General features: G+C 42.1%; 1 protein-coding gene across 1 annotated transcript; it reads left to right on the top strand.

The window, feature by feature from the left end:
• On the top strand, positions 1-26,279 carry PRAG1 (PEAK1 related, kinase-activating pseudokinase 1). The gene is made up of 5 exons (XM_082270770.1): positions 1-407; positions 1,299-2,818; positions 14,667-14,842; positions 21,392-22,131; positions 24,622-26,279. Exons 1-5 carry the CDS (start codon positions 69-71, stop codon positions 25,654-25,656), a joined length of 3,810 nt encoding a protein of 1,269 aa, XP_082126896.1. The 5' UTR covers positions 1-68; the 3' UTR covers positions 25,657-26,279.

The raw sequence follows: 26,279 nt of genomic DNA, 5'->3' as shown, positions 1-26,279 counted from the left end.
GTGACAAAGCCTTTATTTTCCTTGCACATTGCTGTGCACAAGATGAGACAAGTAATCCTGGCCTTAGTATGCACAGATCCGTCACACTGATCGGTCAGGGCCTGAAAATGTCTGTGTGCAACGAGTTTGTGGAACACATCTGGAAACCTGGATCATGTAAGAACTGCTTTCATCCAAAAAGTGACCACCGAAAGCCTCAAGCACCCTCAGATGGAAAGACCAGCAACTTGCCAGCCTTGCCAAGTCTTAATGGAATTAGGACCAAGTCAGACAGCAACAACCAAGATGATGACATTATAACTGCAGCTCTTTATTCAAAGCCCACCATAGCAGTAAAACCAACTATGATTACTTCAGATACTGCAGAGGAGTGGGCCAATATGAACAGCACAGAGACTCTAACTCAGGTATATGTTTATGTGATGGAGGAGTGGGGCAGAACAGTAAGAGGAGAAGTCCTCGGTGGTACAAAGGGCAAAGGGTGCCCTTGACTATTTACTTTCCACATTTCTTTATCTCTTAACTGAACATAGTGGTGTCCAGTAGGAATAGTGTATAATATTATTGATCATTGCTGTGTGCTTGAATTTCAAATGAATGTGTATGAGTTGCATTGACTACTTTCATTGTATTACCATGAAGGTTGTAGTGTGAAGATAAAGGAATTAAAAAGTCCTCCACTGAAAGCAGAAGGTATTCACATATTTCATTTCATCACATATCCCAAAAACCTACTTGTTCAGTGGAAGTCTTTTTGGATCATTTTATCCCTTCTCAGTATTACCTGTATGGTTATAATGTTTCATTGGATCCCAAGCCCTACTTCATAGAAGCCATGGTTGCCATACATTGCAATGATGATGGCCACACAAAGCCTGAAACAGCTGTATGCAGTTTGGAATAAATGGATCTATAATATTAGGCTGTCTCTGTACTAGTGGTTTTAATTGTACAGTTGGCCACTTGGTTAAAAAGAATAATGCGCATAGCCCTGCCCATTATCCTGAAATTTTGAATAATGCCTTTATCTTTGGGATATGTGACAGAATATAACAAATATACTAGATTGCAAATAGTAAATGGTAAATTTACAAAATTGTTATTCATGTTTAGCGCTTGTGTTATGAAAGAGGGTAGAAAAAGGCAATAGGCTGATAAAATGTAAGATATTTAATCTGTAACGGTTAAATATAAATACCTGTAAGATAAATTCCCAAATTATTGCATATAATGAAATATCCTGATATGTACATTACAAAAATATGTTCTGATTATTTTTTTTCTCTTTTCAACCTTAGGTGAGTTGGAAAGTGTCATCAACGGGGAATTCAATTTTGAAATCAGGGGATATCTCAAAAGTTATTTTGGATAACTTTGGTAAGCCTTTTAACCACAGCTATGGTTCTCCCGGTGATCCATCAAAATATGTTTTCAATGGACTGGCAAGTCCTGATAAAAAGATTGAAATAAATGCTGTGCACAATTTGACATATGTGAGCCACTTTGGTGGTCAAGTTGACAAAGCTGTATTTCTCAAGGAAAAGTTGCCACCTTCTCAACAGGAACTTACCCACATTTCGAGAGAAAACAGTGATGGAAATATTGGAAAACTCAAGAGCTTTCAAGAAGCATCAGCTTTGCTTTCTCCAAAGACTGCCAGTGGTTACAGTTGTGTAAATGACAGGCCGTCAACAAATGGAACTGTTATTTCCAGAGGCAATGCAGCTTGTGAAACTTCTGTCAGAGCTGCTGCAGGATTGTGCAACCAAACAAGACCTGTGAACGATGGCAGAAACTGCCATACTTCGGATCTGGGATCTGGTAAGAGCACATATTTTAGCAGAATGAAAGTATCACTGCAATCTGAGTCAGACAACCAGTCAGAGACACTGTCATGCATCAGTCCCCTTACATCACCAACTTTTGCTGATTCCCAGACTTCTGAGTTTCACTCGTCTACAGTACCTGCAGATGAAAAAAACAATGAGCCAATATATGCTGAGAGCACTAAAAGAAAAATTATTTCAGATAAGGCTGTAACAAAATGTGTAGGGCAGACAGAGAAGGCTGGTTACAAACCAGAGGAGAATGCCAACAAGGATCAACGCTTAGTGAGCAATGACCGAGTGCTTCAAGAATCGGTGACACATGTGGCCGCCAGGATAACTGTCATGGCTGCCCACACAGAAGAAGACAATCGTACAATCTATTTGAGCAGTCCAGACTCTGCGGTTGGAGTTGAATGGGCATGCAGTAGTCCATCATCTGTCGAGAATCTGAGTCTGTCACCCACGTTTGTCTGGGGTGAAAGAGGCCAGGCAAAATCGGAGGAAAATAGAAAATATCACTCTTCCTTATCTCAGAAATACCAGGTCAGCACCAGCTTCACCGTACCATCCAAATCCAACAAACCTGATGAATTAAGTTTTCCTAGAGTGTCCTCTCCAACACACACGTCTGGGATCCTATCCCCTGTTTCCCATAAAAAGGAATCTTTGGAGATGAATGACAGGTGTTTAATGAATGGAGAACGCAGGCAAAGGTTGCTCCCGACAACATGGAGCCGACAGTGCAGGATTGATGAAGAAGAGGAGGAGGAGACATCATCTGGTTCGCCACAGTCAAGGACAAGTGATGTAAGCAGTGCACAACTTGTTACAGTCAGTTCTGTTAATGACGACCATGGGACCTTGCATGACCTGAAGGGTCGAAAAGGCATGAGTAAATCTGCTTCTTGTCCTGTAGAACTTTCAAAAGTAAATAGTGATGCCGAGGGCTCTAATCAGCCCCCACCCCCTCCACCAAAGAAACAGCCCAGGTAAGAAATACTAACCCGTTGGGTCTCTTTTTCTTCTTTTTATTGTTTACTAAAATCTTGGTTTGCATTTAGTGTAGCCGTATGACTTTTGGTGTGGTTTTTAGTAGGCCTTCGAATGAGATGTTTATTTTAAATATTGGAAAATATTATACATTTTTAGATAAATTTCAGGAATGCAAGACCTTCATATTAGCACATCTCTGTATATTGCTTACAGTAATTTTATACCTGCGTTGAGTCTTGCTGGTGAGAATAATTGGTAGTCATGGGGCAGAAGAAAGTTGAGTACAACCAGTAAACAACTAGTTGTTAGCCTTATAACTACAGGAATGTGGATTGTATTAATGTGTTCACTGCTTGTAGCCTGGGGATACAAGATGTTTTTTTCTGTTCTCATTACCAGAACATACTGGTCTAATGAAAGCTGAAACCGGCATCTAGAAAACTTTTATGCCTGAAGAAACTTACTTGTATACGCTTCACAGAAACCATCTCCATCTGTCTAGTTATTTTGGGGTTATCACGTGTTCAAAGTTATGACTGATAAAATTAAATGCTAGGAAGTTTCTCTGGGCCTATGTAATGTTTAGATATTGCCATATCTAGACAATATTTCACATTGGGTGATATATATCCACTTTGCAATAATTGCAAGTTGATTGCCAGGTCCACCTATATCCAGCTGCGGTTTGCAGTCTGGAGTCTGGTGCGGTTTTGTTCACCGATTCAGGTGTAAATTTTTTACTTGAATTGGCACATGAACCGGACCGAAAATTGCACAGGACTCTTTTCAAAGAGGGATCGTGGCCGCCACAGACATTTGTGATTTGGCTCCATTGAAAGCCAGTCCGGTTCACATGTTATGCAAATCGGATGCAGTTCAAAACGCATCCGATTCACATGTATGTAAACCGAGCCTAAGACAAATTTTTTTTTTTTTTTTTTTTTTTTTATTTCATTTATTTGCTCTCCAAGTACCTGTTCATATTAAAAAGATATTGACTCTGTATCACAAAAATCTAAATAAACAAAGTTTTTTTTTTTTTTTTTTTTAAAAAGGTTTGACTGATTGTCACAAATAGCATACCTATATTTTATCTTCTTTCTAAGATCTTAGATTAGCCCCTTAAGCCTGGTACACAACTAATAGAGTTGATCAAAAAAATGTCCAGTCAGAGCTGCTGTACTAACGATACAACGTTCCCCCCCCACTGAGTGGTTGTGTTCTGACCGGCCCGCCGGAACACCCCAGCCGATCGGCTGCTGGTTTTCCAGCATGCATGTCTGACAGGAGCCGGTCGGCTGGCATACACACTGTCGCACCGATCCCCCCCACTGAGTGGTTGTGTTCTGACCGGCCCGCCGGAACACCCCAGCCGATCGGCTGCTGGTTTTCCAGCATGCATGTCTGACAGGAGCCGGTCGGCTGGCATACACACTGTCCGAATGTCGGACGTTTTTTTACATTTTTTTTTTTTTTTTCAAATTTCTTTTATTGATCAAACATAATACAGTCATCACACAAAATATGCAGTAGAACACAAGTCAAAAATGCAGATTACATGAAACATCTGGGGAAAACGCCAGTAACCACGTTATCAGACCAGTAACAGATAATTAGAGTTCCATAAAAAATGACACGGTATCAACTGGTGTAGCAGTAAGTCCCATGATAGCAAACCATGGGGCAAGTGATATGTAAAAGGAAGTGATGCACACATATGCAACAGGGGTAACCACTTCACAAGTACCAGACAGAGACGATCAGGTAAAGTCCAGATCGGGTAGGGAGGGCGGGTGGGACACGGGGGGGGGGGGTGGCAGGAAGGGGGGGGTACATGAAGGGATAGGAGACGACAGGGGAGCAGAGGAGAGGACGGAGTAGAGAGACTCAACAGCGGGTGGAGGAGGCGAGGAAGCTCGGCCAGTAGGAGACGGCCAGAGTCGTCCCGAGCGGGTGACCACCGCCCAGGTCAGTCCGTGGGCGAACCAGCGACCCCACCCAGGGCCATGCCCTCCGCAGACACGACAAAAGAGTTCCAGCATGCCCAGGTTTTGGAGTATTGCTCCCTTCTACCTTGAGCCGTAAGAACCAGGTCCTCCAGCTCATTAAGCCATTTGACTCTACGCAGCCAGAGAGAGACCGTTGGGGGCGACGTGCTCTTCCAACATAGAGCTATACATGATTTAGCTGCATCCATCAGGTGCCTAAGCACCGAGCGTTTGTAGCGCTTAGGAGCAATGCCAGTGCAGTGCAGCAAGAAGAAGGCCGGGTCATCCGGGATGACGCGTTCCGTCATCAGCTGGGAGATCCGACGGACCTCCGACCAGAAGCCCCGGATCAGGGGGCAGTTCCAGAAAACGTGGGACAGGGTGCCCCTATCCTGCAGACAACGCCAGCACCGATCAGTCGCCTCCGGGAAGATACGGCTCAGTTTGTCTGGAGTATAGTACCAGTGCATGAGGATTTTGTAATTGCTTTCTTGGATGCGGGTGCAGATTGAAGACTTGAGAGAAAATCTGATCACGTTGCGCCTCTCTGAGTCAGTAAATGTCTTCTGAAGCTCTCTTTCCCATTTGGAGATGCCCGGAAGGACAAAGTCCTCTGGCGGCACGGAGAGGAGTTCGTACATCAGTGAAAGAGCATGGGGCAGAGCTCCCCCCGATACCAGTACTTGCTCCAGCGGGGTGTGGTCTCTTCCGAACCTCGTCGGGGGCCCCAGTCCTCTCAGAAAGTGGAGAAGCTGTAATGCCTGCCACCGAGTCAAGCGAAAGCGTCCCGTTATTGACGTCAACCGGGACAGAGACACCCACTCATGGCCCTCACAGAAGTGTGAGACCTGGAAAGCCCCTTCTGTCAATAGAGCGGCAAATCTATCTCCTGCACAACCCGGGGGGAACCGCGGGTTCCCCAAAATCGGGAACAGCGGGGAGTGACTATCTGCTAGACCCTTGGAGGCCACCACCACCGCACATGTCCTAAGGGTCGGGCCCAAGGTGGGATGACGTCTCGCTTCGACTGGAAGGTCCTTCAGAATCAGGGGTGCCCTGGGCAGACAGAACGGAAACAAGGAGGCCTCCAGACTCACCCACTGCTTCAGGTCGGCGTGTCTCGCCCAGTCCACCCACCTTGCCAGATGTGCCGCCTGATAGTAGCGGCGGATATCGGGGAGGGCAACACCCCCGTGTCGCTTGGGCAGGACCAGGAGTCTGCGGGCCAGGCGAGGCCTTCTACCGGCCCAGACAAAACGTGTGAAGACAGAGTCGACCTTCCCAAAAAAGGACGCCGGAATGTGTACCGGGAGCATCTGAAATAAATAGAGGAGTTTCGGCAGGACTGACATTTTCAAAATGTTGCATCGGCCAAACCATGAGTGGAAGCCCTTAGACCATTTGTCAAGCAGCGTGCGAATCAGCGAAAGGAGGGGCGGGAAGTTCAATCTGAACAGATCTGCCGGATCCGGGGAAAGCCAGGTGCCCAAGTATCGGAGTCCCTCCATGGCCCAGCGGAATGGAAAGTCGCTGGCCAACAAATCTCGCAGATCCGGTGGCAGGGCCACCCCCATGATCTCCGACTTGGAAAAATTAATTTTCTGGTTGGATAGGGCCCCGTACGTCTCAAATTCCCTCAGGAGACAGGGCAACGAGATTAAGGGTTGGGCGAGTGACAAATTTTACTGTACATCATAGTTGGAAGTTCTACATTTTTCTTCCTTTTACTTCTCACTAGTAGCATAGAGTCAATTAGAAAGCATGCTCTTGATCAGATCTATGCCCCCATTCACACTGATCACATTTTTCTCTATAGTGTCCATTCACGTTAATACAATGTGGTGCAGTGCGATTGAAAAGGTTGCATGTGCTTCTTTGGCCTGTTTCACATGGGCTTCAGCCTGTATAAGAGCTGTTTGAGCAGCAAGCTTTGGAAAAGCATTTGCAGAGCTTTTTAAAATACCATTCAGCTCACACATGGAAGCTAAACACATGGGAGTGTTGAATGCCACTTTAAGGCTCCATTCACACCTGAGCGTATTGTTTTCAGGCATTGGGGCTTTTTTCAGGTGTTTTTTGGGGCTTTTTTTTTTCAGGCTTTTTTGGGGCCTTTTTTTATGCGTTTTCTGCAGGTGTTTGGAGTCAGGCATTGACCTCTAACGAAAACGCTTGTAATCTGCCAAAAAAGAAGCTTGTGTACCTTTTTGAGCTTCAGGCATTTTGCTTCAGGCGACAAAACGCTCCTATGTGAACAGGGGCTATTGGAATGAATAGAATTTTGCTTGTTGGGCATTTTGAAACTTTAGAGATGAGTGTTTTATGAGCTTGAAAATGCTCAGGTGTAAACAGGGTCTTAAGACCCGTACACACGATAAGAAAATCTGTAGGGAAAATTCGTCTGACGACCGATCTGTCGATTTTCGGATTGTTAGTATGGTGCTTTCGACAGCCGACTCCGACTTTTCGGCTGACAAAATCCTGGTGTGCAGGCTATATAATTTTTGTCTTCTGTCAAAACAACGTCCGCTTTTCATCTCATTAGTACAGATTTCGAAGGAAAAAAATCTTAAGAGCAAGACTAGGCATGCTCAGAGACGAAAGAACACATACAAAACAATCCAGCACATGACATCACTTCTGAAGTAGAATTCTGTCGTACGGGAAAATTTGTATGAAAATAACCTCTTCACTTTCCACATCAGACTAGCATGCCACAAAAAACAGACGACAGATCGTTCGATAATCTGATCGTGTGTACGGGGCTTTAGCAAGCTGCTAGCAGGCGTCCTCCATTCTTGAAGCTTAATGAAAGCCTGCTGAAACCTGCTAGCATTTGCTTAAAGTGGCAATCAACACTCCCATTAGGATCTGTGTTCAACATTTACAAAGTGGGGATAAATGATACTCTTAAAGCTTTAACAAAGCTTTCTGAAACACTTGCTGCAAATGCTTTGTCAAGGTTTGCTGTTCGTACTGCTCTTCCACAAGCTGAAGTCCATGTGAAACCGGCCTTTTGGTGCTACACTGCATTTCTGACCCCATAATACTTTAGTTGGACTGCATGAAAAATACATGTATGTTTTTTGGGGCCGGTTATATTCTTAAAATGCAGTCTCATCATCCTAGTTACATTGATGTCGCATTAGATATCGCTGTTCTTTTGCCAAAACAAAGTAATTTGAAAATGCGTGAAAAATGCACTTAAAGATGCATGATTATGTATTAGCAGAATAGAGGCTGCCAGAGGTTAGCAAATCAGAGGAAGTCAGTTCGGTATAGAAAAACCTACAGGTTTTCTCTATTGCATTTAGCTTTTGTAAGCTCTTGTTAAATGTTTAATATTTAAATCTGAAGTTTTGGTATGAACAATTTTGCATAGTTACATTGATCTGGCTTGGATCAATGTAAGTATGCAAATCTTACCTAAGCAATCCTTATATGTTTGAGATCTTCGCATTTATGTTTTAATGCCATTCCAAGATTAATAAGTTGGACAATTTTATTGTTTAAAAGAATCATTGTGCAATATATTGGAAAACATAACAGAATTCTCTTTATGATTTTTAACCCCTCCCCCCGTTGTTCTGATATAACCCCCCTCCCCCCTAATCCCCTGTATGCTCACATGGTACTGACATCAAGCCCACCAGTGTTCTGCTGTAATATTTACCTGGGTCCAGTGAGTCCTCCACTTCTCCCTGCCTGCACATGTGTAGTAGAACCCCACAGACTTCTATGGGGCGAGTAGAAAAATCTGTTTCCCGGCCCCATAGAAGTGTGTGAGATGCTGCTGCACATGCATAGGAAGCAGGATCCTGGCCCAGCACATTTGTGACCGTGCTGCAGATCTCTTCTTAACCTCCAGCTGTCCTTGCCTTACTAGCAGTTGGTTCCCATCACAGAAAGTCTCCCATTGATAATAACTTCTATGAGTAAGCCAAAATGCACAGTAGTGGCAGGAAGGTAATACCATTGTATTGCTACTATGCATGTGCAGTACAATGACATTTAAATGTAAAGCAGTGCCATCCACATCAGGCATACCTAGTTTAAAGAATGTCCATAGTGGTCCCTATTGGTGGGTTTGTGCTACAACAGGAAATTACCTTCTAGTTTCTGGCCCTGTCGGCTCAACACTTCTGCTGCAGCTTACTTAGGCCCTTACATTTCGGTCTGGCAGCGTACACCACCATCACCACTGTGGTGATGGTTGTGTGAGCTTCCTGGCTGGCTTGGAGGACTGCGGATTCACCACTTCACGTGCAGCCGCTGTGCTCACTAAGACTGACCGCTCTCTTGCCCCCACACATCTCCACAATGCCTGAAACCACCCCACCACTGTATCTTTGAGCTCCAAAACCTCTCTGCAGCCTGCTCTCACCACTGCAGCTCACTTCCATTCTCCTAACCCCAACCACACCTGCACACCTACTCTCATCTCTGTGCCTTACCCCTATCTTCTCACCACCTCTCCACCACAGTGGTGATTTCTTCTTCTGCATTCAGCCCGTTCAATAAACAGGCTTACTTTTGTTAGTATACATTTAAAACCAGGATATTTTTATGGTTACGAATAGGAATCGACCGATTATTGGTGGGGCCGATATTCACTTTTCTTGAAATATTGGTGTCGGTCACAAACTTGCCGATATGGCTTCAAGTTGTTGTATCGGAGGGATGCCTGCAGCTACAGGCATCAACCTGGTACTGTTTTTTTAGTCGACGGTCAGCTTTCTTGTAGTAACAACTGATGCAGCTAATCAGCCACTCAGCTGTTATTTACAAACAGCGGAACGGGATGTCTCCCCTCCCGCTGCTCCGCCTGGGTCTCCTGTCCCACCTGGAGGCCCGAACGACCAGCCGGCATGTCCACTGGCTGATTGAAGACCCGAACAAAGCCGAAATCTGCTCTGATCGGGTCTCCGATGTTGTAACCCGGAAGTGATGTCATGACAATACTTCCAGTTACTGGAGCCTTAAAGGTGCCAAATTTAAAAAAAAGTTACAGTATTCAAAGTAGCCAAAGTTGATGTTTTGAATGCTTTAAGTGCAGAGCAAAGAGGTTTGGGGTAGACCCCAGATTCCTCCATAAAGAGTACCTGTCACTGCCTATTAGTGCCGTTTCACACTTATGCGATGCGGGAAGGCTGCGAATTCGCAGTCTGTTCCCGCATCGCAAACGCACGCTTGGCAGTTCACACTGCCATATGCGATATGCTGGGGGTGTCAATGAAATGTTAATGACACCCCCAGTTTGATCGCATATCGCAGTGCGATCTTTACAGTTCGCACAGGATGGATCGCACAAGTGTGAACCACTGTGCGATCCGATCCTGATGCGGCTAAAAAAAAGGGTGATGTGCGACTTTGCTGCGGGTGCAGTGCGAATTTAGCCATACAAATTGTATGGCTGAATTCGCACCGCACAGCCGATCGCATTTAATGAAGGAGCAGTGCGCTCCGATATTACATGCGATTGCCGCAGCCGCACTAGTGTGAACCGGCACTCACTGTCACAAGGGATGTTTATATTCCTTGTGACAGCAATAAAAGTGATTAAAAAAAAAAATGTAAAAGGACAGTGTAAAAATAAAAACTAAACGTACAGAATATCGGCACCTGATATCCGCTATCGGCTTGAAGTGTGGCCGGAAAATCAGTATCGGCCCTGAAAAAACTATATCGGTCGATCCGTAGTTAATTATAGCAGAAAGGTTTTATCTTATGGCATGTCATACTGGCAAAACCTGTATTTGTAGGCCTAAATGATTTTAGTTGGAGAATAAAAAAGACATCTTAATCCCACTCAGTCTTTGGATGAAGCCATATGTATGTAGCTGGTACTTGTACATCTCAAGCACAGGCTTTACTCCCGATGACCTAGGCTATACCAAGATAGCCTGTACTTAAAAGTTATATAACTTTTAAGTTATATAATCTCACTTCCACTTTTCCTTTCCACTAGAAGCTTATACCGTCTAAGTCTCTAATGCCGTGTTATTATGTAATAGGTCCTTTCACCTAATGATGTGTGTAACTTGGTGTCTGATGGGAGATCTCATCACCCTCTTCTCAACAGTCATCACAACATTCCTTAGAGGCATTGTGCAGTGGGACTGGCTGTATATCTATACACTATATACAAGTGTGTGACTTGATAGCTCCTGTCACTGACCTGTGTCATGGGATGAATGGGATCATTGACTCCTAACGCACAAAAGGTTGTCTGTTTGGTTAAATCAACAGAAGGCTGTGAACGTTATCTAAATTTCTCGCATCTCTCCCGGGCTTCACAATGACCGTACCTTTTAAATATAACCTTTTTTTATTATCTGACCTTATTTTATGTTTAAGAAAATTCAACTTTCTTGTTTTTAGGCAGGGGGTAAAATTTAGAACTTTGGTCTTCCAATTAAACTGTGAAAACATGATGAACAGTTTTTTATATATGTATGAATTCAATTTATAAGGGGAAGTTGGGTTGAGGAATGTCCTACCTGCACAGATTTGCCTGTTGTAATATGTTAGTGGCAATTTCAGTATAAAAAAGATAGTAGGTGGGTAGTACCACGTCCTTCTCTGTTTTTTAACCTTTTGAGGTATTACTTGATTCTAAAAATATTCAGTTCCTATGCATTAAGTTTTTTTTTTTTTAACGTGCTAATCCAAGACGGCTACTAAAACTATTCTGACATCTTTGTTTAGTAGCAACTTAGCTAGATGTTTATTTTTTAGTGCATCCACTAATGGGTTGTTAAGATGCGTTGGCTTGCTTTTTGTATTTTTTGCAGTGTGTAAGTGATCCATCATATGAGTCATTTTTAGATCTCAGTAGCTGCTATGGAGATGGCATTCCCTTTCTACACACTTTTCCTGGCACTGAATGAGACGCACTTCTCAGAGACAAAACTTCTTCCAGTTACTGGGTCCAGGCTGTTCTTTTTGTGTCAGGCAACTTCAAAGCCTTACATGGCATTTGTTTTATAATTCTCAGTAGCAGAGCTGCGTAAGAGGGGGATGTGAGCTATGCAAAGAATGTCTTATGTCCTTGAATCCAGAGTCATACAATGACCTTCTACCTTCTGTGTGGACTGTCTCTTCCACCTTTTCCCACAACCTCCATGGCAAGGTCCTGGAAGGAGGCCTAGTCGCATTCCATTTTGTAGCCCTGAGTCTTCAAGTAGCGTGGCCTTTGTTCAACAATAGCTCCTAAAGGCTTCATCAGTATGTAGACCATGAGGCACACTATGTGCAAATAAACTTCACTTCTGACCCGTAAAATAACCACTTCTGTGCATTTTTACTAAAAACATGGAAATATAAGGAAGAGGGATAATGATGATGTTCCAAGGAGAACACACATCCCGCATGACAATGTCTGCATTCAGAGGCCTTCTCCTTAAAGTGGAACTTAACACTCTCAATCAACATTGACTATTTTTTAATATTTATGCTGCTAGCATTAGTGAACCGATAGGAAAATATATTGTATTTACTTGTTTTAAACTTTTTATTTTTTTACATTTAGTTACTTCTTGGTTTAGGCCAAAATTATGCCATACATCCTAGGAGTCTTCAGGAAGGGAGGAGAGGTTTTTTCAGCTAACGGCAGATAAAATCCAGGAAGAAAATGCCTTGTTTTTTTAAAGTGATTTCTTTGCAGAATTAAAGCATGGAGACATAGTAGGATGGGCAAGTTTGGTTTGAATATATAAAATGAATTGAATAGCATTTTTGGTTTGTGGCACTCAAATGCAGTGTAGTTCCACTTTAATTATGCCAGGCCTACGTTACATTGCAACATACTTCTAGAGAGACCTAAGCTTTTATCTTTTCATTTTGTACATGGTCCACATGTAATCTCTCAGAAATATGTACATAATTACCCAAGCACACCTTTAGATTTGTGTCCTTCCTTTTTTTTTTTTTCCATCCCTGGATTTCTCTTTAATTGAATCATAAATTATATTGTTTGGAATCATTACTTTCATAAGTTTTCCAGTTCCATCTGCAATATTGTAAATATTGTAATATATAAATTATAATATACATACCTCTCAACTTTTTGAGATGGGAATGAGGGACACCTATTGGCAAAAGTATGTAGGCATAGGACACACCCCCGGTTACGCCCCTTTAAAGGAGAATTATGCAAAAAATATTGATTAGTTAAACCCACAAGTACTTTATTTTACCACTATTATTCCTTTGTATTAGCTTTTTAAATTTACAATTGCAGCAATTTAGAAATCGGATGAAAGGTTTAGCACTGGGAAACACTTTTTGAAAGATAAAATAGTGCATTTTAACTATATAGATCAGACCAAAATGAGGGACAAGTGAGGGGGAAGGAGGGACAGAGGGACTTTCTTCCAAATCAGGGACAGTTGGGAGCTATTTAATATACTGTATCATTTATGATGTAAACCTATTTATTGCAGGTATTATTATATAGGATTTATATATAGCGCCAACGGCTTGCACAGCACTTTACAACCTGAGGGCAGACAGTACAGTTAAAATACAATTTAGTACAGGAGGAATCAGAGGGCCCTGCTCATTTAGAGCTTACAATCTAAGAGATGCATTATGATGGCTTCAACATGACAGTACAGATACTCTTTCTTTCTGCTTCACTTGAAAAGTGCATTTTTGAGAAAAGGAAAACCAGTTTTTCTTCTCTTTGATTTTACAGTTATAGGATAGAGAGCAGGATCTGCCCATTTACACATCCTGTTCTCTTCGGTTTAGGAATTTGTGTTGTACTCATACGTGACTTTCTTCTAGCTGATGTCTTTTTTTCCTAGAAAATTAGATTACAAGGAAATCCTTCAGTTCTAGTAAAGCAACTGTAGTAATCCAAGTTAAGTCCCTTTTCTGCTCAGTGTAAACCTGTATTTTTCAGATTAGGCTAAGGAGCATGTTTCCTTTATGGCAGGCAGAGTAGGCATCCTGTACTTACCTTTCAGTGCTCTATTGGCACATGGTAAAAAGAAAAATGGAAAAGTTTAGCCATAGGGGATAGTTACACACCAAGTGGCCAGTTGCCAGGCCTGAATACAGTGATGTGAAGATGGGAGAGAACTTTCCTCCTCCTGGGTTAGCTTTGATATTTCATAAACCTGCATAGAAGTTTCTCAGGGCGTGGCAGGGTATCAAAGCTGCAGAGATCATTGGGAAAGGATGTATAAGATACTTTTGCTGTTTGCTATTGGACCTGTTATGGGCAAAGTATGTGTTCATTTTGTACATTGTTTGGTATACCTACAATTATTAACTGGAGCAGTGGATTTATACAATTTTGTTATCAAGGCAAACCTGTGATTATTAACTGGAGCAGTGGATTTATACAATTTTGTTATCAAGGCAAACCTGTGATTATTAACTGGAGCAGTGGATTTATACAATTTTGTTATCAAGGCAAACCCGTGATTTTCCCATGCGAGGCAAAGCAACAGGAGCATTGTAATGCCTCCTTCTCCAGGCTTATACTCTTGCCTTTTCTTTGATCCCCCCACTTTGGTCAGCCAATTGGAGCAAAGTATATACCCATGTTTCTAGGTATAGAGGGACATACAACTTGCTTCCCATCCAGCACTGCTGCTTGGTGATTGGCTCAGCACTGTTGCATGGAGTTACCACAAGGCATACATACCTTCCTTGCTCCTGATGGCTGAATAGAGCTGTGGGGAGAAGAAGGTAGCAGAGTATGTGCTGCTGTGGATGGGGAATTAAAGTGAACATGGGAAAGCACAAGTTCATGTTAAGCCTTTGATACTTTATGACCTTAACTTAACATTTGTTATCACCTCTAACCTAATTATTTATATTAATATTACCATGTTTTTTCTTAAAGACAAATGAAATTGAAAAAGAGTAACTCCGAACTGGAAAATATAAGTCTTGGTTCAGTGGAGAGCTTGGGGGAATCTTTTAAGGGCACAAATGTGAGCAACTCAAATGTGAACATCAACGCCAGCTTCAGTACAGGTTCTTTGGACAGCTTGGATTCCAGGACATGCAGTGAAGGAGGTAAGCTTTTAATGTTAACAATCAATAAAATGCTTGACAGGTTCAAGTACGTGGTCTAAAATGCAAACCGTATTGTGGAGTAAGATTTTTTTTTTCTTCCTTCTCTTTTGAATAACTTTGTTTAAAAAAAAAAAGTATTGGATTAAGGTGCAAGTTAGTCACTACTATCTGCTTTGCAGTGTGAAAAATGAACACTGCTACGGTCATCCATTGGAGCCATGAGTCTAAACCCTATGTAATTGAATGTCCTAGCTTACAAAGGGTCAATGACCCCTACACTCCCTCCACCATGTATGGCCGCCTGGTGTTTGGCCTGCTAAGGCCCCAGTATTGCATCCTAAATGGAAGTGAGGGTCATGTGCTCCTCCATAAGCACTGGGTATTTCTAGAAAGATGAACAGAATGGCGGTGTAGCAAAGCTGAGTATCAGTGGGTAGTAGAGGGGAGATGATATTTCAAGAGAATCTGTAACTTTGCCTTGAATGGGCAGTGTACCAAGTGCAGTAACTGTAGCAACTGCAGTAATTCAGTGAAAGATGTATCCTAATTGATTACAGCAGGTTACTGCGCCATCTACATTTTATTTTTGACTTTAGTGGCACCATGCTCAGTTACTGCTCAACAGCTTTGAATCCTAGGAGGATCAAGGTGCACACCAAGTAAATCTGTTGTCTGTTTAGTACGTATGCAATTTATTTTTACATAGTCTATACTATTTTTCGTTTTTACCTATCTGGTAGGTGCAAGATCAAACACATTAATTATTCAGGCAATCCAGTCATTATTTATTTTTCAACAAATTTGAAAGACTTGCACCATCACATGAATTGTTGAATTGGCAAGCTTTCGGGAACATTTCTCTATTCATGTGTTCAAAATCTAAAGTGGGGTACACACTAGTAGAAAATCTGCCGAAAATTCCCGTCCGAGGTAAAATCGTCCAATTTTCGCCTAGTGTGTACACAACTTTCAGCAGCCGATGCCGACATTTTCAACGAAAAAAAACGGAGGGACAAACACCAACATTTTTTCGTCCGTCCCCAGACGACCGATTTTCGTTTAATGTGTATGCAGTACGTCCGTGAAAAATCAGATACGAAAGACCGCACATGATCTTAAGTTGCTGACAACCCGGAAGTCTAGGAACAAATGTGCCAAAAAAAAGAAAAATCGGACGAGAAATTTCGTGAGCATTTATGCACTGTCAACTAAAAACGGTTATGAACGCTGAGAAGACAGAGAAAAATAGGAGGATATTTCGTCCTATTTTCGTCAAGTGTGTATGGCCCTTTACTGTACTGTGAGATTTGCACTGCTGTTGCTGGTCCAAAGATTTCAGTAGTCACTGGCTCAGATCAAGTATCAGTTCAAGTGGTTTGACTTCACTGTCTGCATACTTGTTGGAGGTTAATTATCAGAGGGTTTTCAAACGAAAGATAGCCTAGTATTACTAGTATTAACTAGTATTTTCAGAAGCAATGACAGCATACATATTCCCCTTGGTACAGATTTTCTTTAAATGGAAACATAGAAGAGGTTTATTGGCAACACTGGAATGCTACTTGCCATTGGATGAGTCCTTTATAAGATCAGCTGAAATCTCTGACTCAATTATACATTACCCATGTTGTGCACTGTCTGAGCATGCAACATTCCTAAAAAGTAATCCCACACAGGCTATTTTTTTACAAGCTTTAAAATTACTAAGTTTACAACATTACCTGTATTGGACAGTTTAGAAATTGCACAACATTTAAGTCTTACCTGGTCACGCATGTTTTCTGCTCTAAAGGGATGTTTATTATATTGTCATAGATCACGCTCCTGCTTAAGATAGAATATTTTACTTAAAGCGGTTGTAAAGTCATAAGGTTTTTTTTATCTTAATGCATTCTATGCATTAAGATAAAAAAAAAGATAAAAAACCTGTGTGCAGCAGCTACCCTAAGTGTCCATTCACACTACCGCGACTTGTCAGCCTGACAAGTCGTGGTCCATGCAGTGCTACAGGACCCATTCTAATAGGAGCGACACAAGTCGCTCCGACTTAGAAAAAGGGTCCTGTACTACTTCGGGGCGACCTCGGAGCGACTTGCATAGACATTCATTATATGAAGTTCGTGCAAGTCACGCCGAAGTCACGGTGCACGGGACTTCGCAGGTCGCCCCCAAAGTCGGAGTGACCTAGTGTGAACCAGCACTAATGCTTACCTGAGCCCCCTCCTGATCTAGCGATGTCCATGACTTTCCCAGGCGCCCATGACTCCCCTCCTCATTTGCGAAGACACAGCAGTGACACCATTGGCTTCCACTGCTGTCACTTAAAAGTCAGTTAGCCAATGAAGATGGAGCGGGGGCGGGGCCGAACCACAGTTCCGTGTCTGAATGGATAAACGGAGCTGTGCCTTGGCTCGGGTGCCCCCATAGCAAGCTGCTTGCTGTGGTGGCACTCAAAGGGAGGGAGGGACCTGAGAAGAGGAGGATCCAGCTTTACAACATACATTATTTTTATATATTTATTAGAACTACTTCTACAGCGTTGTTAATTTACACAGCACTTTACATATATTGCACACATATATATCAGTCCCTGCCCTCAAAGAGCTTACAATCGAAGGCCCCTTACTCACATTTATGTACAGACTAGAGCCAATTTAAACACCAGCATGTCTTTGGGAGTGTGGGGGGAAACCGAAGTACTTGGAGGAAACCCGCACAGGGAGAACATGCAAACTCCAGGCAGGATGTGCCATGGTTGGGAGTCCAACCAATGACCCTAGTGCTGCCAGGCAAAGGTGCTAATCACTCAGCCACTATATGATGCTAATCTGCAGCCAAAACTTTTTGGGATAGAGTAAAGAAGGACTGCTATCAGGTTTTATTCCTGCCTAGGCCCCCTTTTGGGGAGAAGGCCTTCCATATTATGTCCTTTGGCATGAGGTCAAGAATTAGAGGACCTGAAGACACAGACAATAATAAAAATACTTCTAACCATTCCGCATTCTAGTAATAAAAGTGTTTATCTTATACCCTCGAGAAAAAAAAAAAAGAGTGAACGAAAATCTACCAATTGGTGGTATAGACAGAAATAAAGCCTCATAGAGGTTCTAAAATGGATTCATTCTGGCCAAGTTTTGGCTGGTATTGGGCCTTTAATTTAAGTCACAACAATTCTTTCCTTCATTTCCTATAAGTAACCGTAAGCTATGAATTGCAATTAAAGAACCCTAGAAGCCCAATCTGTTCATTAAAGCCTAAGTTTACAACACCCCCCCCCCCCCCAAATATGAAGAGTAAGCACAAGGGGCATTACTTACCTTCAGTGAGATGTCCCTTGTGCTGCTGTGTCCTTGTTTTAGAAGAAATCTTCCTCTTCTGACGCTCTCTCCACCACCAATCTTTCATAGTGCCCAAAAATGCCTGTCCTTTCTGCCCTTGTTCCAATCATAGAAGCCGTACTACAACTAGTATCGCCTTCTATGAATGCCCTTTAATTAGCAGGATTGTTTTCATGCTGCTGTCTTAAAATTTCTAAATGTAAAAAAAAATAATAAAACCAATCTAAAATAAACATTACAACTTTAGCATTCGTTATCATAATGCAACTGTGTATTATAACTTGAGCGAATGACCTTGCAAAAGTTTGTCCTATGGCAAACTTGTTTCTTTTTAAAAATGAAATCAGTATAGGTTATCTAGCATTTTTTTAGGGCGTATATAAACATTGCCTCATACCTGCCTATCTGTTGCGAAATGACCAAAGTCCATTTGCTCTTTGCTGCCTTGAGTGTATGTGAATGACTGGTAGAAGTGGCAATACAAATATGACAGGGCTTGCCTGGAGGGAGTGTTACTATGCAGAATTTGCAGTATTGCAGCCCTATATCTCTGTGTACTTTAAAATCCATTTAGCGGTTATGCCTTAATGGGATTGATTTATATTGCAAGCCTCATTTTGATAGTAAAGGGCAAACTATCATGGATTATTGCTAATTTGAATTGGTGTCTTTCATCTCTTGCTCAGGTGAGTACCAGGTACCATCTTCCCATAGTATACTGTATTCTTTGTGTTAGTCGGCTCTGGCTTTGACACCTGTCAGCCAGCCATGTAAGCTACTTTTCTCTGGTCTCCTGATAACGAACAAGGTGAAAATCTTACTTTGTAAGGTTATGCAAGGGGGTAGCATTTAGATTCGAAGATCCTCTAAGCTTCGGTTAATTCTATTGCAACATCTGCCCTCTGCTCGGAATATGTGCTTAAAATAAAATAAGCTGCCAGATCAGTGTTCAACAAGCTGCCACTCCCTGTCTGCATTCAAAATCTGATTCCAATGAAGCTCTTGTCACAAGGCAGCCATGGAATGTGCTTTGCTCTCCTTACCTGAGCAACGCAAACAAATGGATTGCTGTACTGGCACAAAGAAGTGTTTGCCAGCAGGTCTACCGGTTATCATCTACTGATAAGCTTACTAAAACTGTGCTGCTATAGTGAAATTCAGATGATTAGAAAGACATACAGTTTAGGTTACACAGTTTGTGATTTACCATAAAATATATGTAAAATCTATCAATGATTTTCTCTTATTTGTTCCTGTCTGGTCTGTTGGATAAGTTCAACAATGACTTTATTCTGCCATAAGTCATTTGAGCTAATAACTGAATGAAAAAACTGAAGAGCTCAGGAGAAACTGCTTTACTAACTATGCAATTTTTGTACAGCGATCTCCTCCACTGCACAAATGTGTTCTGACAGTGGGACTGCCATTGGCTGAGAGCGCTCACCGGATGCCAATTGGCACACCTTTTTCGGTCATGCCCCTTTGACGGAAGCCGAACGTTTTGGCTGGCTTTTGTCGAACTGGCTGCCGTACACACAGGCTGATACCACCCGATATTGTGTATGGGACTTTAGTTTTCAATGCACACCTATCACTATTGTATGTTTTACGTATTTCATATGGTGGAGAATGCCACAAGGAGAGCAACCCTAAGTTATTGAAATTGGGGCTATTTTAAAACACCTCTCAGATTAGGAGTAGAAGTACCAAGCAGGTGATAAGGTGGTAAAAAAAAGAAAATTAAAGCAAATTAAACACAAAAACAAAAAGTAATACGGTGCAGCCTACTGGTCCTTATATGTGGTAGCTGCATTCCTTTTGATTTTTAAAGCTTTTTTTTTTTTTGGCCTGGTGATAATGCCACCACTAACACACTTACAGTATGTCCTAGTATGACAGTGCTCACTCACTCTTCTGTATCAGAATGTACCTCTTCTTTATAACATCAGGGGTGTGTAGTCCTCAGAGATGGCTGAGAACAATGTAACTTATAAGTTAGCACAGGAAGTTATCAGCTCACAAGCTCTTTGGCAGTATCAACAAGTCATTTTTGAACCTATTAAACAGATAAAACAAAACCCTTTCAATGGTATATTTGATAAGTCCACCCTAAAATCCCTGCATTTATAGATCTCCACGATCTAAGACTAACCTATCTAGCCCTATAAAGAAGAAATTTGTATACATACCTTTTTTGAAGCCGATCTGACCCAATTTCCAGTGGCGGAAGCCCTGCAGAGGACACAACCAACATTGGCTGTGAAATTAATGGTATGTGACGTCACCCATTGACTTCCTATGGGGCTTTCATTGTAGGCTGTGTCTTCTGCACCCGCCTACACAGCGAAGCCACGGCTGACAGCTCTGACAAGGCTAGATAGGTTAGTGTTAGATTCTGGATAACTATAGATTCAGGGATTTTAGTGTTAGGGTGAACTTGTCATTTAACAGACCAAAAGGGACCAAATAAAATACGTTTCTTATTAGGGTTTGCATATACTTTTTTCATTCGTTTTGAGTTGACTGATTCTTAAAAGCATATCACGTGATCACAAATCTAAATGAACAAAAATTAAACTGATACTAAAGTCTGTTTTTTTTTGCTTTTTTTAATATTTACAAACATGTTCTACTTACCTGCTCCGTGCAGTTGGTTGCACAGAGCAGTCCAGGTCCTCCTCTTCTCTGGTTCCTCGCTGGCGCTCCTGGCCCCTCCTGTTGAGTGCCCCCACAGCAAGCAGCTTGCTATAGAGGCACCAGAGCCGAGCTGCAGCTCTGTGTGTTCTTTCAGACACAGAGCTGTGGTTCAGCCCTGCCCCCTCTTTCCTCATTGGCTAACTGACCTTGACAGCAATAAGAGCCAATGGCTCCAATGCTGTGTCTTAGCCAGTTAGGAGGGAGAGTCCCGGACGGCTAAGGCACTCGTGCACATCGCTGGCTCAAGATGAGGTTCAGGTAAGTCTTGGGGGGGTGAGGGGGGCTGCAGCACACTAAAGGTTTTTTTTTATCTGAGTGTATTAAGATACAAAAAACCTGCCTTTAGAACCACTTTAAGGTAGGAATCAGTTAGTAATGATTCTGAACAACCATTTTGGGTCTTTTAAAAAACAATTCAGGTACTCCATACTCATTTTATGAGTTTTACATTTGGAAGTTGCAAATTCAGTGAAGTTATTGTAAATAATCTTTTTTTTTTTTTTTTTTTTCATAGGTCAGTCTTGTGAAATTATTAATTCCCCATCTGTTTCCTCAAGCGGTGAGAAAAAACATTTTGCCCAAGTTTCTTTCTCTGTGGACTCTGGTATGGAAGCTCAACATGGACCTATGCAGCCACCACCTTTGCCTATAAAGAAGTCCATGAACAGGGCTATTTCAGCTCCCGATAACTCTGCCTGGGGGCGGGCTTTTCCATCAAAAAATGAAGTAGGCCTCAAAAGTCCAAGGCTAAATCAAAGCCAATCGGAAAACAATGTTTGTGGTGAAGAGTCTGCATCACATGGCTATCCATTAAGTCCTGTGGAGAGACCTGTTATGTTTTCTTCCTCCGAATCCTTAGAACAATGCTGCAGAGGCAGTGGACACAGAAATGAGGTTAGAAGTCGGAACTGTCTTCAGACCCGAGGAACATCAGCCCTTTCTACCTCTCAACTGAGCGTATCCAGCCATACATCATCTGCATCAAGCCTGCAGCTCCACCATCTACTTAGCAATATAGACAGCAAAGAAGGCATGTATGCTAAGCTTAGTGGCCTTTACGCCCAATCTACAAGGCGCTTAATGAACAAATGTGAGGATTACTTCATGCGAGACCAAAAGAAAGAACTGCACTTCAATGAGACCAGTTGGTCACTCTTTAAGTTGGCAAGCAACAAACCATGCTGCAGCGCCAGAGATGCTATTTATTATTGTGCGACATGTGCCAAGGACCCAGCAAATACCTATGCAGTAAAGGTAAATGTGACATATTTAGAATTAGCAAATGCCCACCTTTTCTCCACTCATTTCAGCATTAGGTTGCATTCACACTTAAGCTGAGCGTTTTTGGTCCTCTTACAGACTTTTGAAGTCCTACTGGGGTCAAAAATGTTTGAATCATTTAACTTTTATGTGCTTTTTCGAACTTCAAGCAACACTATGCTGAGGTGTGAACAGGCACATTTGAAAACCCAGGGATATTTGGTGTTGAGCTTTTTGGAGTTTCAAGCTACAAAATGCTCAGGTGTGAATGGTGCCTTAATCCTAGATTTTGTTAAGTGAATCCTTATGTTGCTATAAAATTCTCCTGGAGAATATCTTCACGTGTCAACTTTTTCAAAGTCCCCTACCTGAACTTTAAAAAATCTGCATATATTCTGATGGGTGAGCACACGACAAAAGTAGCAAGAGGAAACCACTGACAGGGGAACTTCTCAGCAGAGCGCTTCATGGAATTTAAAGTGCATTGGGTTTTCTGGTGATCCTTTGTAGAAAGGACTACCTCATCACCTTGACCTCTCCCCTTGTCTAAAGTTCTACAAAGCGGTCCAACATGCAGAAGTAGTTAAGTATGTTTGATCTTTCAATGCAGAGAAGCCCTTGCTTTTAATCAACCCTTCTTTTTTTTTTTTTTTTTTTTTTTTTTTTTTTTTTTTTTTGTTTAAGCATCACCTAAATCAGGAATGTCAGATTCATTTTCATCATTGGCGTTATGGTTTCCCCTCAAATGGCCAGTTGTATCTGTGAGACTAGATGTTCAAATTACCACCTTACATCAGATGTCAAGAGCCCTCTCCCTATTAGAAGTCAAGATTACCCCCCTTCCCTTATATCACAGTGCACACCCCTACCTTTTGCTACTGCAGGGAAGAAGCTGGGAAGCAGAAAGTGCAGGGTCTGGAGGAGGGCTGGAGTCAAATGCTGAGATCAGGGGAGGTGTAAATGAAGGGGTGCTGCTGTTGCACAGAGTGTCACAGGATCTGTTGGAGGAACTTCTTCTGTCAAATGCGGAGATGAGGGGAAAAGACGAGCCTTTCCGTGGCTGCCAGGAGAAGCAAAGGATCTGGAGGAGTTCTGTAGATATAAAACAAAGAAAAGGGCGCACCAGCCTAGCGCATTATCCTCAGCGAGTTTATTTAAAATATCAAGATAAAAATCGGCTACTCACAAACATACGTAGAAAACAAGCATATCAGTTCCATAAAGCCGCCTCATTATAGGAGTCCAATATCTCATAGAAGCAGAGGGCTGACGCGTTTCGAGGCTGTGCCTCTTCCTCAGAGCCTCTGAGGCTCTGAGGAAGAGGCACAGCCTCGAAACGCGTCAGCCCTCTGCTTCTATGAGATATTGGACTCCTATAATGAGGCGGCTTTATGGAACTGATATGCTTGTTTTCTACGTATGTTTGTGAGTAGCCGATTTTTATCTTGATATTTTAAATAAACTCGCTGAGGATAATGCGCTAGGCTGGTGCGCCCTTTTCTTTGTTTTATATCTACAGTGTCTGGTCGACTGCCCCGGTCGTAAGGGGCAGCAAAGCCTAGCCATATTGGATGCCAAGTGTAAGTACGAGTTCCGGGATTGAGGCAGCCTGAGGACCGGGTTCTGAGCGCAGGAGTGAGGTGCTGAATAGCGCTCATTTTCTTTTCTGGAGGAGTTCTATCCTCACTGCTGCTGAGACAAGGTGGGGGGCAAAGGGGGTGCTGCAGGAGAGATGCGCGGGCCACCTGTGACCTAAATCTTTATCTTTTTAATAATAAATGCACCCATCTGTTGACCTTGCGTTTAAAAAGCCCAGAACCTATCCAAGGTCAAGGGTTATAATTTAGAATGATTACGCTTTGCATTCTGTATAACAAAAGGTTTTACGTGTAAATAAATGAAACTGTAAAATGCTGGAAGAAATGATCTGTACTATCCCAAATAAATCAGAACAATGAAGTTTATGTGTTAAATTCTAGGATTTTCTAGCTTTACTTTTGCCACAATAGTGATCATTCTGCTTTAAAAAACGCAAGGAAACCTTATCTGGCCACTGCCTAGAAGATTTTTTTGCCAATAACTCAACTAAGCCTATAACATGCATTATTTTAAAATGCAAATTCACCTTTTCACTTGTGCTAGGTTTAGCTGCACTTGAATTATCAGATTATTGGCATCAGTTAATAAAATAGTGTAAAGAGTAAAGAAGTTGCGCGGTGACCTATAGTGCCCAAACAACTGCATTCTCTAGCCAGGACTGTTAAAATATGGTTTATAACTGGCAGTTGAATTCGTGCTATCCCATTATCCTTGATCTGGTAAATGGTATCAGCTCTCATTATTCTTGCTTAGGTAAATTAAATAAGAATGGTTATATTGAAAGACTTCAACTGGCTTTTGAATTATGTATGCATTTGTACATCTCATCTGCTAATCCTTCTGCCAAAATATTTTATTGAGTGTTTCTTGTGTTTTCATTTGTAGATGTGTAGAGCAGAAGACGCAAATACTCCACTAAACAGCAACCTATCACTACCTGTACACTTCAATATACAGCAAGACTGTGGGCATTTTCTTGCCACCGTTCCTTCAAGTTTATTACGTCCACCAGATGCACCCAGGGGCTGTCCAAATAGCGATACCTCTCAGTCTTCTGCCACATCAACTGAGGAAGACTGTGTAGTGGTCATTACTCGAGAAGTGCCTTATTGCACAGCAGCAGACTTTGTTCGGGAATCTGTGTCCAGCCATAAAGCTCAGCCAGAAATTTATGAACGGCAGGTTTGCCTTTTGCTACTACAACTCTGCAACGGTTTGGAGCACTTGAAGGAACACGCCATTATTCACCGAGACCTTTGCTTAAATAACCTGCTGCTAGTCCACTGTCAAGCCACACCTGATAAGGTTAAAGATGGCAAGTATATTCCAAGACTTATTGTCAGCAACTTTTCCAAAGCCAAGCAGAGACCTGGGTCTGAAGACTCCAAAGTCAAAAAGGATAAAACCAGGCTGGCACCTGAGATCATGGCTGCCTCCCAGTACAAAAAGTTTGATGAGTTCCAGACAGGGATTCTTATTTATGAACTTCTCCATCAGTCCAACCCATTTGAGGTCCGCACAAGTCTTCATGAGCACGAGTATAGCCAGAAGGACTTGCCACCTCTTAAAAACCTATCGGTTTATTCTCGTGGGCTGCAGCATCTTGCACATTTGTTGTTAGAAGCCGATCCAATCAAACGTATACGCATTTCAGAAGCCAAGCGTGTCCTTCAGTGTCTTTTGTGGGGACCGAGGAAGGACTTAACTGACCAACCATTTAGTCACGAGGAAGCTTTGCACTGTGCCCTTCAAAACTGGATTGATATGAAGAGAGCTCTCCTGATGATGAAATTTGCAGAGCGAGCTTTGGAACCAGAGCATAACGTTTCACTGGAGGACTGGCTCTGCTGTCAGTACTTGGCATCTGCTGATCCATGCTACCTTTACAAAACACTGAAACTTATTAAACTTGTTACGTAACGGAAACCAGATAATGGAATCAGTCCACCAATTTTGGTTACAGCAAGGCTAGCAGTGGGTTGTAGAACAATTCATTTTGGGCCTTGGAGCAGAATCTGTTTCTCTGTTTTATGCTGGGCATGATGCCATAGATTACAAAGTCGTTAGGGTCTCTTACTGTTTATCATGAGAAACATGCTGGGAATGTTCCATACAGTATATTATTGGTGATGAATGACCGTTATGTATCTGCTGGAGTAAAATGGAAAAAATAACATTACTAATACAAAAGTCAATTTACATAAGATTTATTGGTGACATTTCTAGATATTTTAGTGAATTTCCAGGAAGTTATTAGAATATAGGATAACTGAGAGATTCTGTAGGGGTTCTACACAAACCTGACCTACTGTGTAGTGTTTTTTTTTTTTTTTTGCAATCAGCTTCTCTTTAACCGCTCCCCTGACTCTCATGCATTTGGAAGGATGTGCGTTTAGGCAATAGGCTGTAGCTACAAGTACACATAAAGTCATAACACTGTTTTAAAAAAACTGCTTTGTTCTTTGAAAGTGTGGAAACATTTCTGTATATTTTTTGGTGTAAATTAGCTTGTGTTTAGGTTCAGTTATCCTTTACAGTTTACA

The sequence above is a fragment of the Pelophylax lessonae genome (genome assembly GCF_965119305.1).
Source record: "Pelophylax lessonae genome assembly, chromosome: 1".
Classification (NCBI taxonomy): Eukaryota; Metazoa; Chordata; class Amphibia; order Anura; family Ranidae; genus Pelophylax; species Pelophylax lessonae.
Note: the sequence above shows the minus strand (reverse complement) of the source record. Positions and strands in the feature narration are given on the sequence as shown.

Bases quoted from the DNA above. Each gene is read 5' to 3' on its own strand.
- PRAG1 (XM_082270770.1), top strand. From the start codon at position 69: ATGCACAGATCCGTCACACTGATCGGTCAGGGCCTGAAAATGTCTGTG. The intron at 408-1,298 runs GTATATGTTTAT...TTTCAACCTTAG, and splicing joins GCACAGAGACTCTAACTCAG to GTGAGTTGGAAAGTGTCATC. The intron at 2,819-14,666 runs GTAAGAAATACT...TTTTTCTTAAAG, and splicing joins CCACCAAAGAAACAGCCCAG to ACAAATGAAATTGAAAAAGA.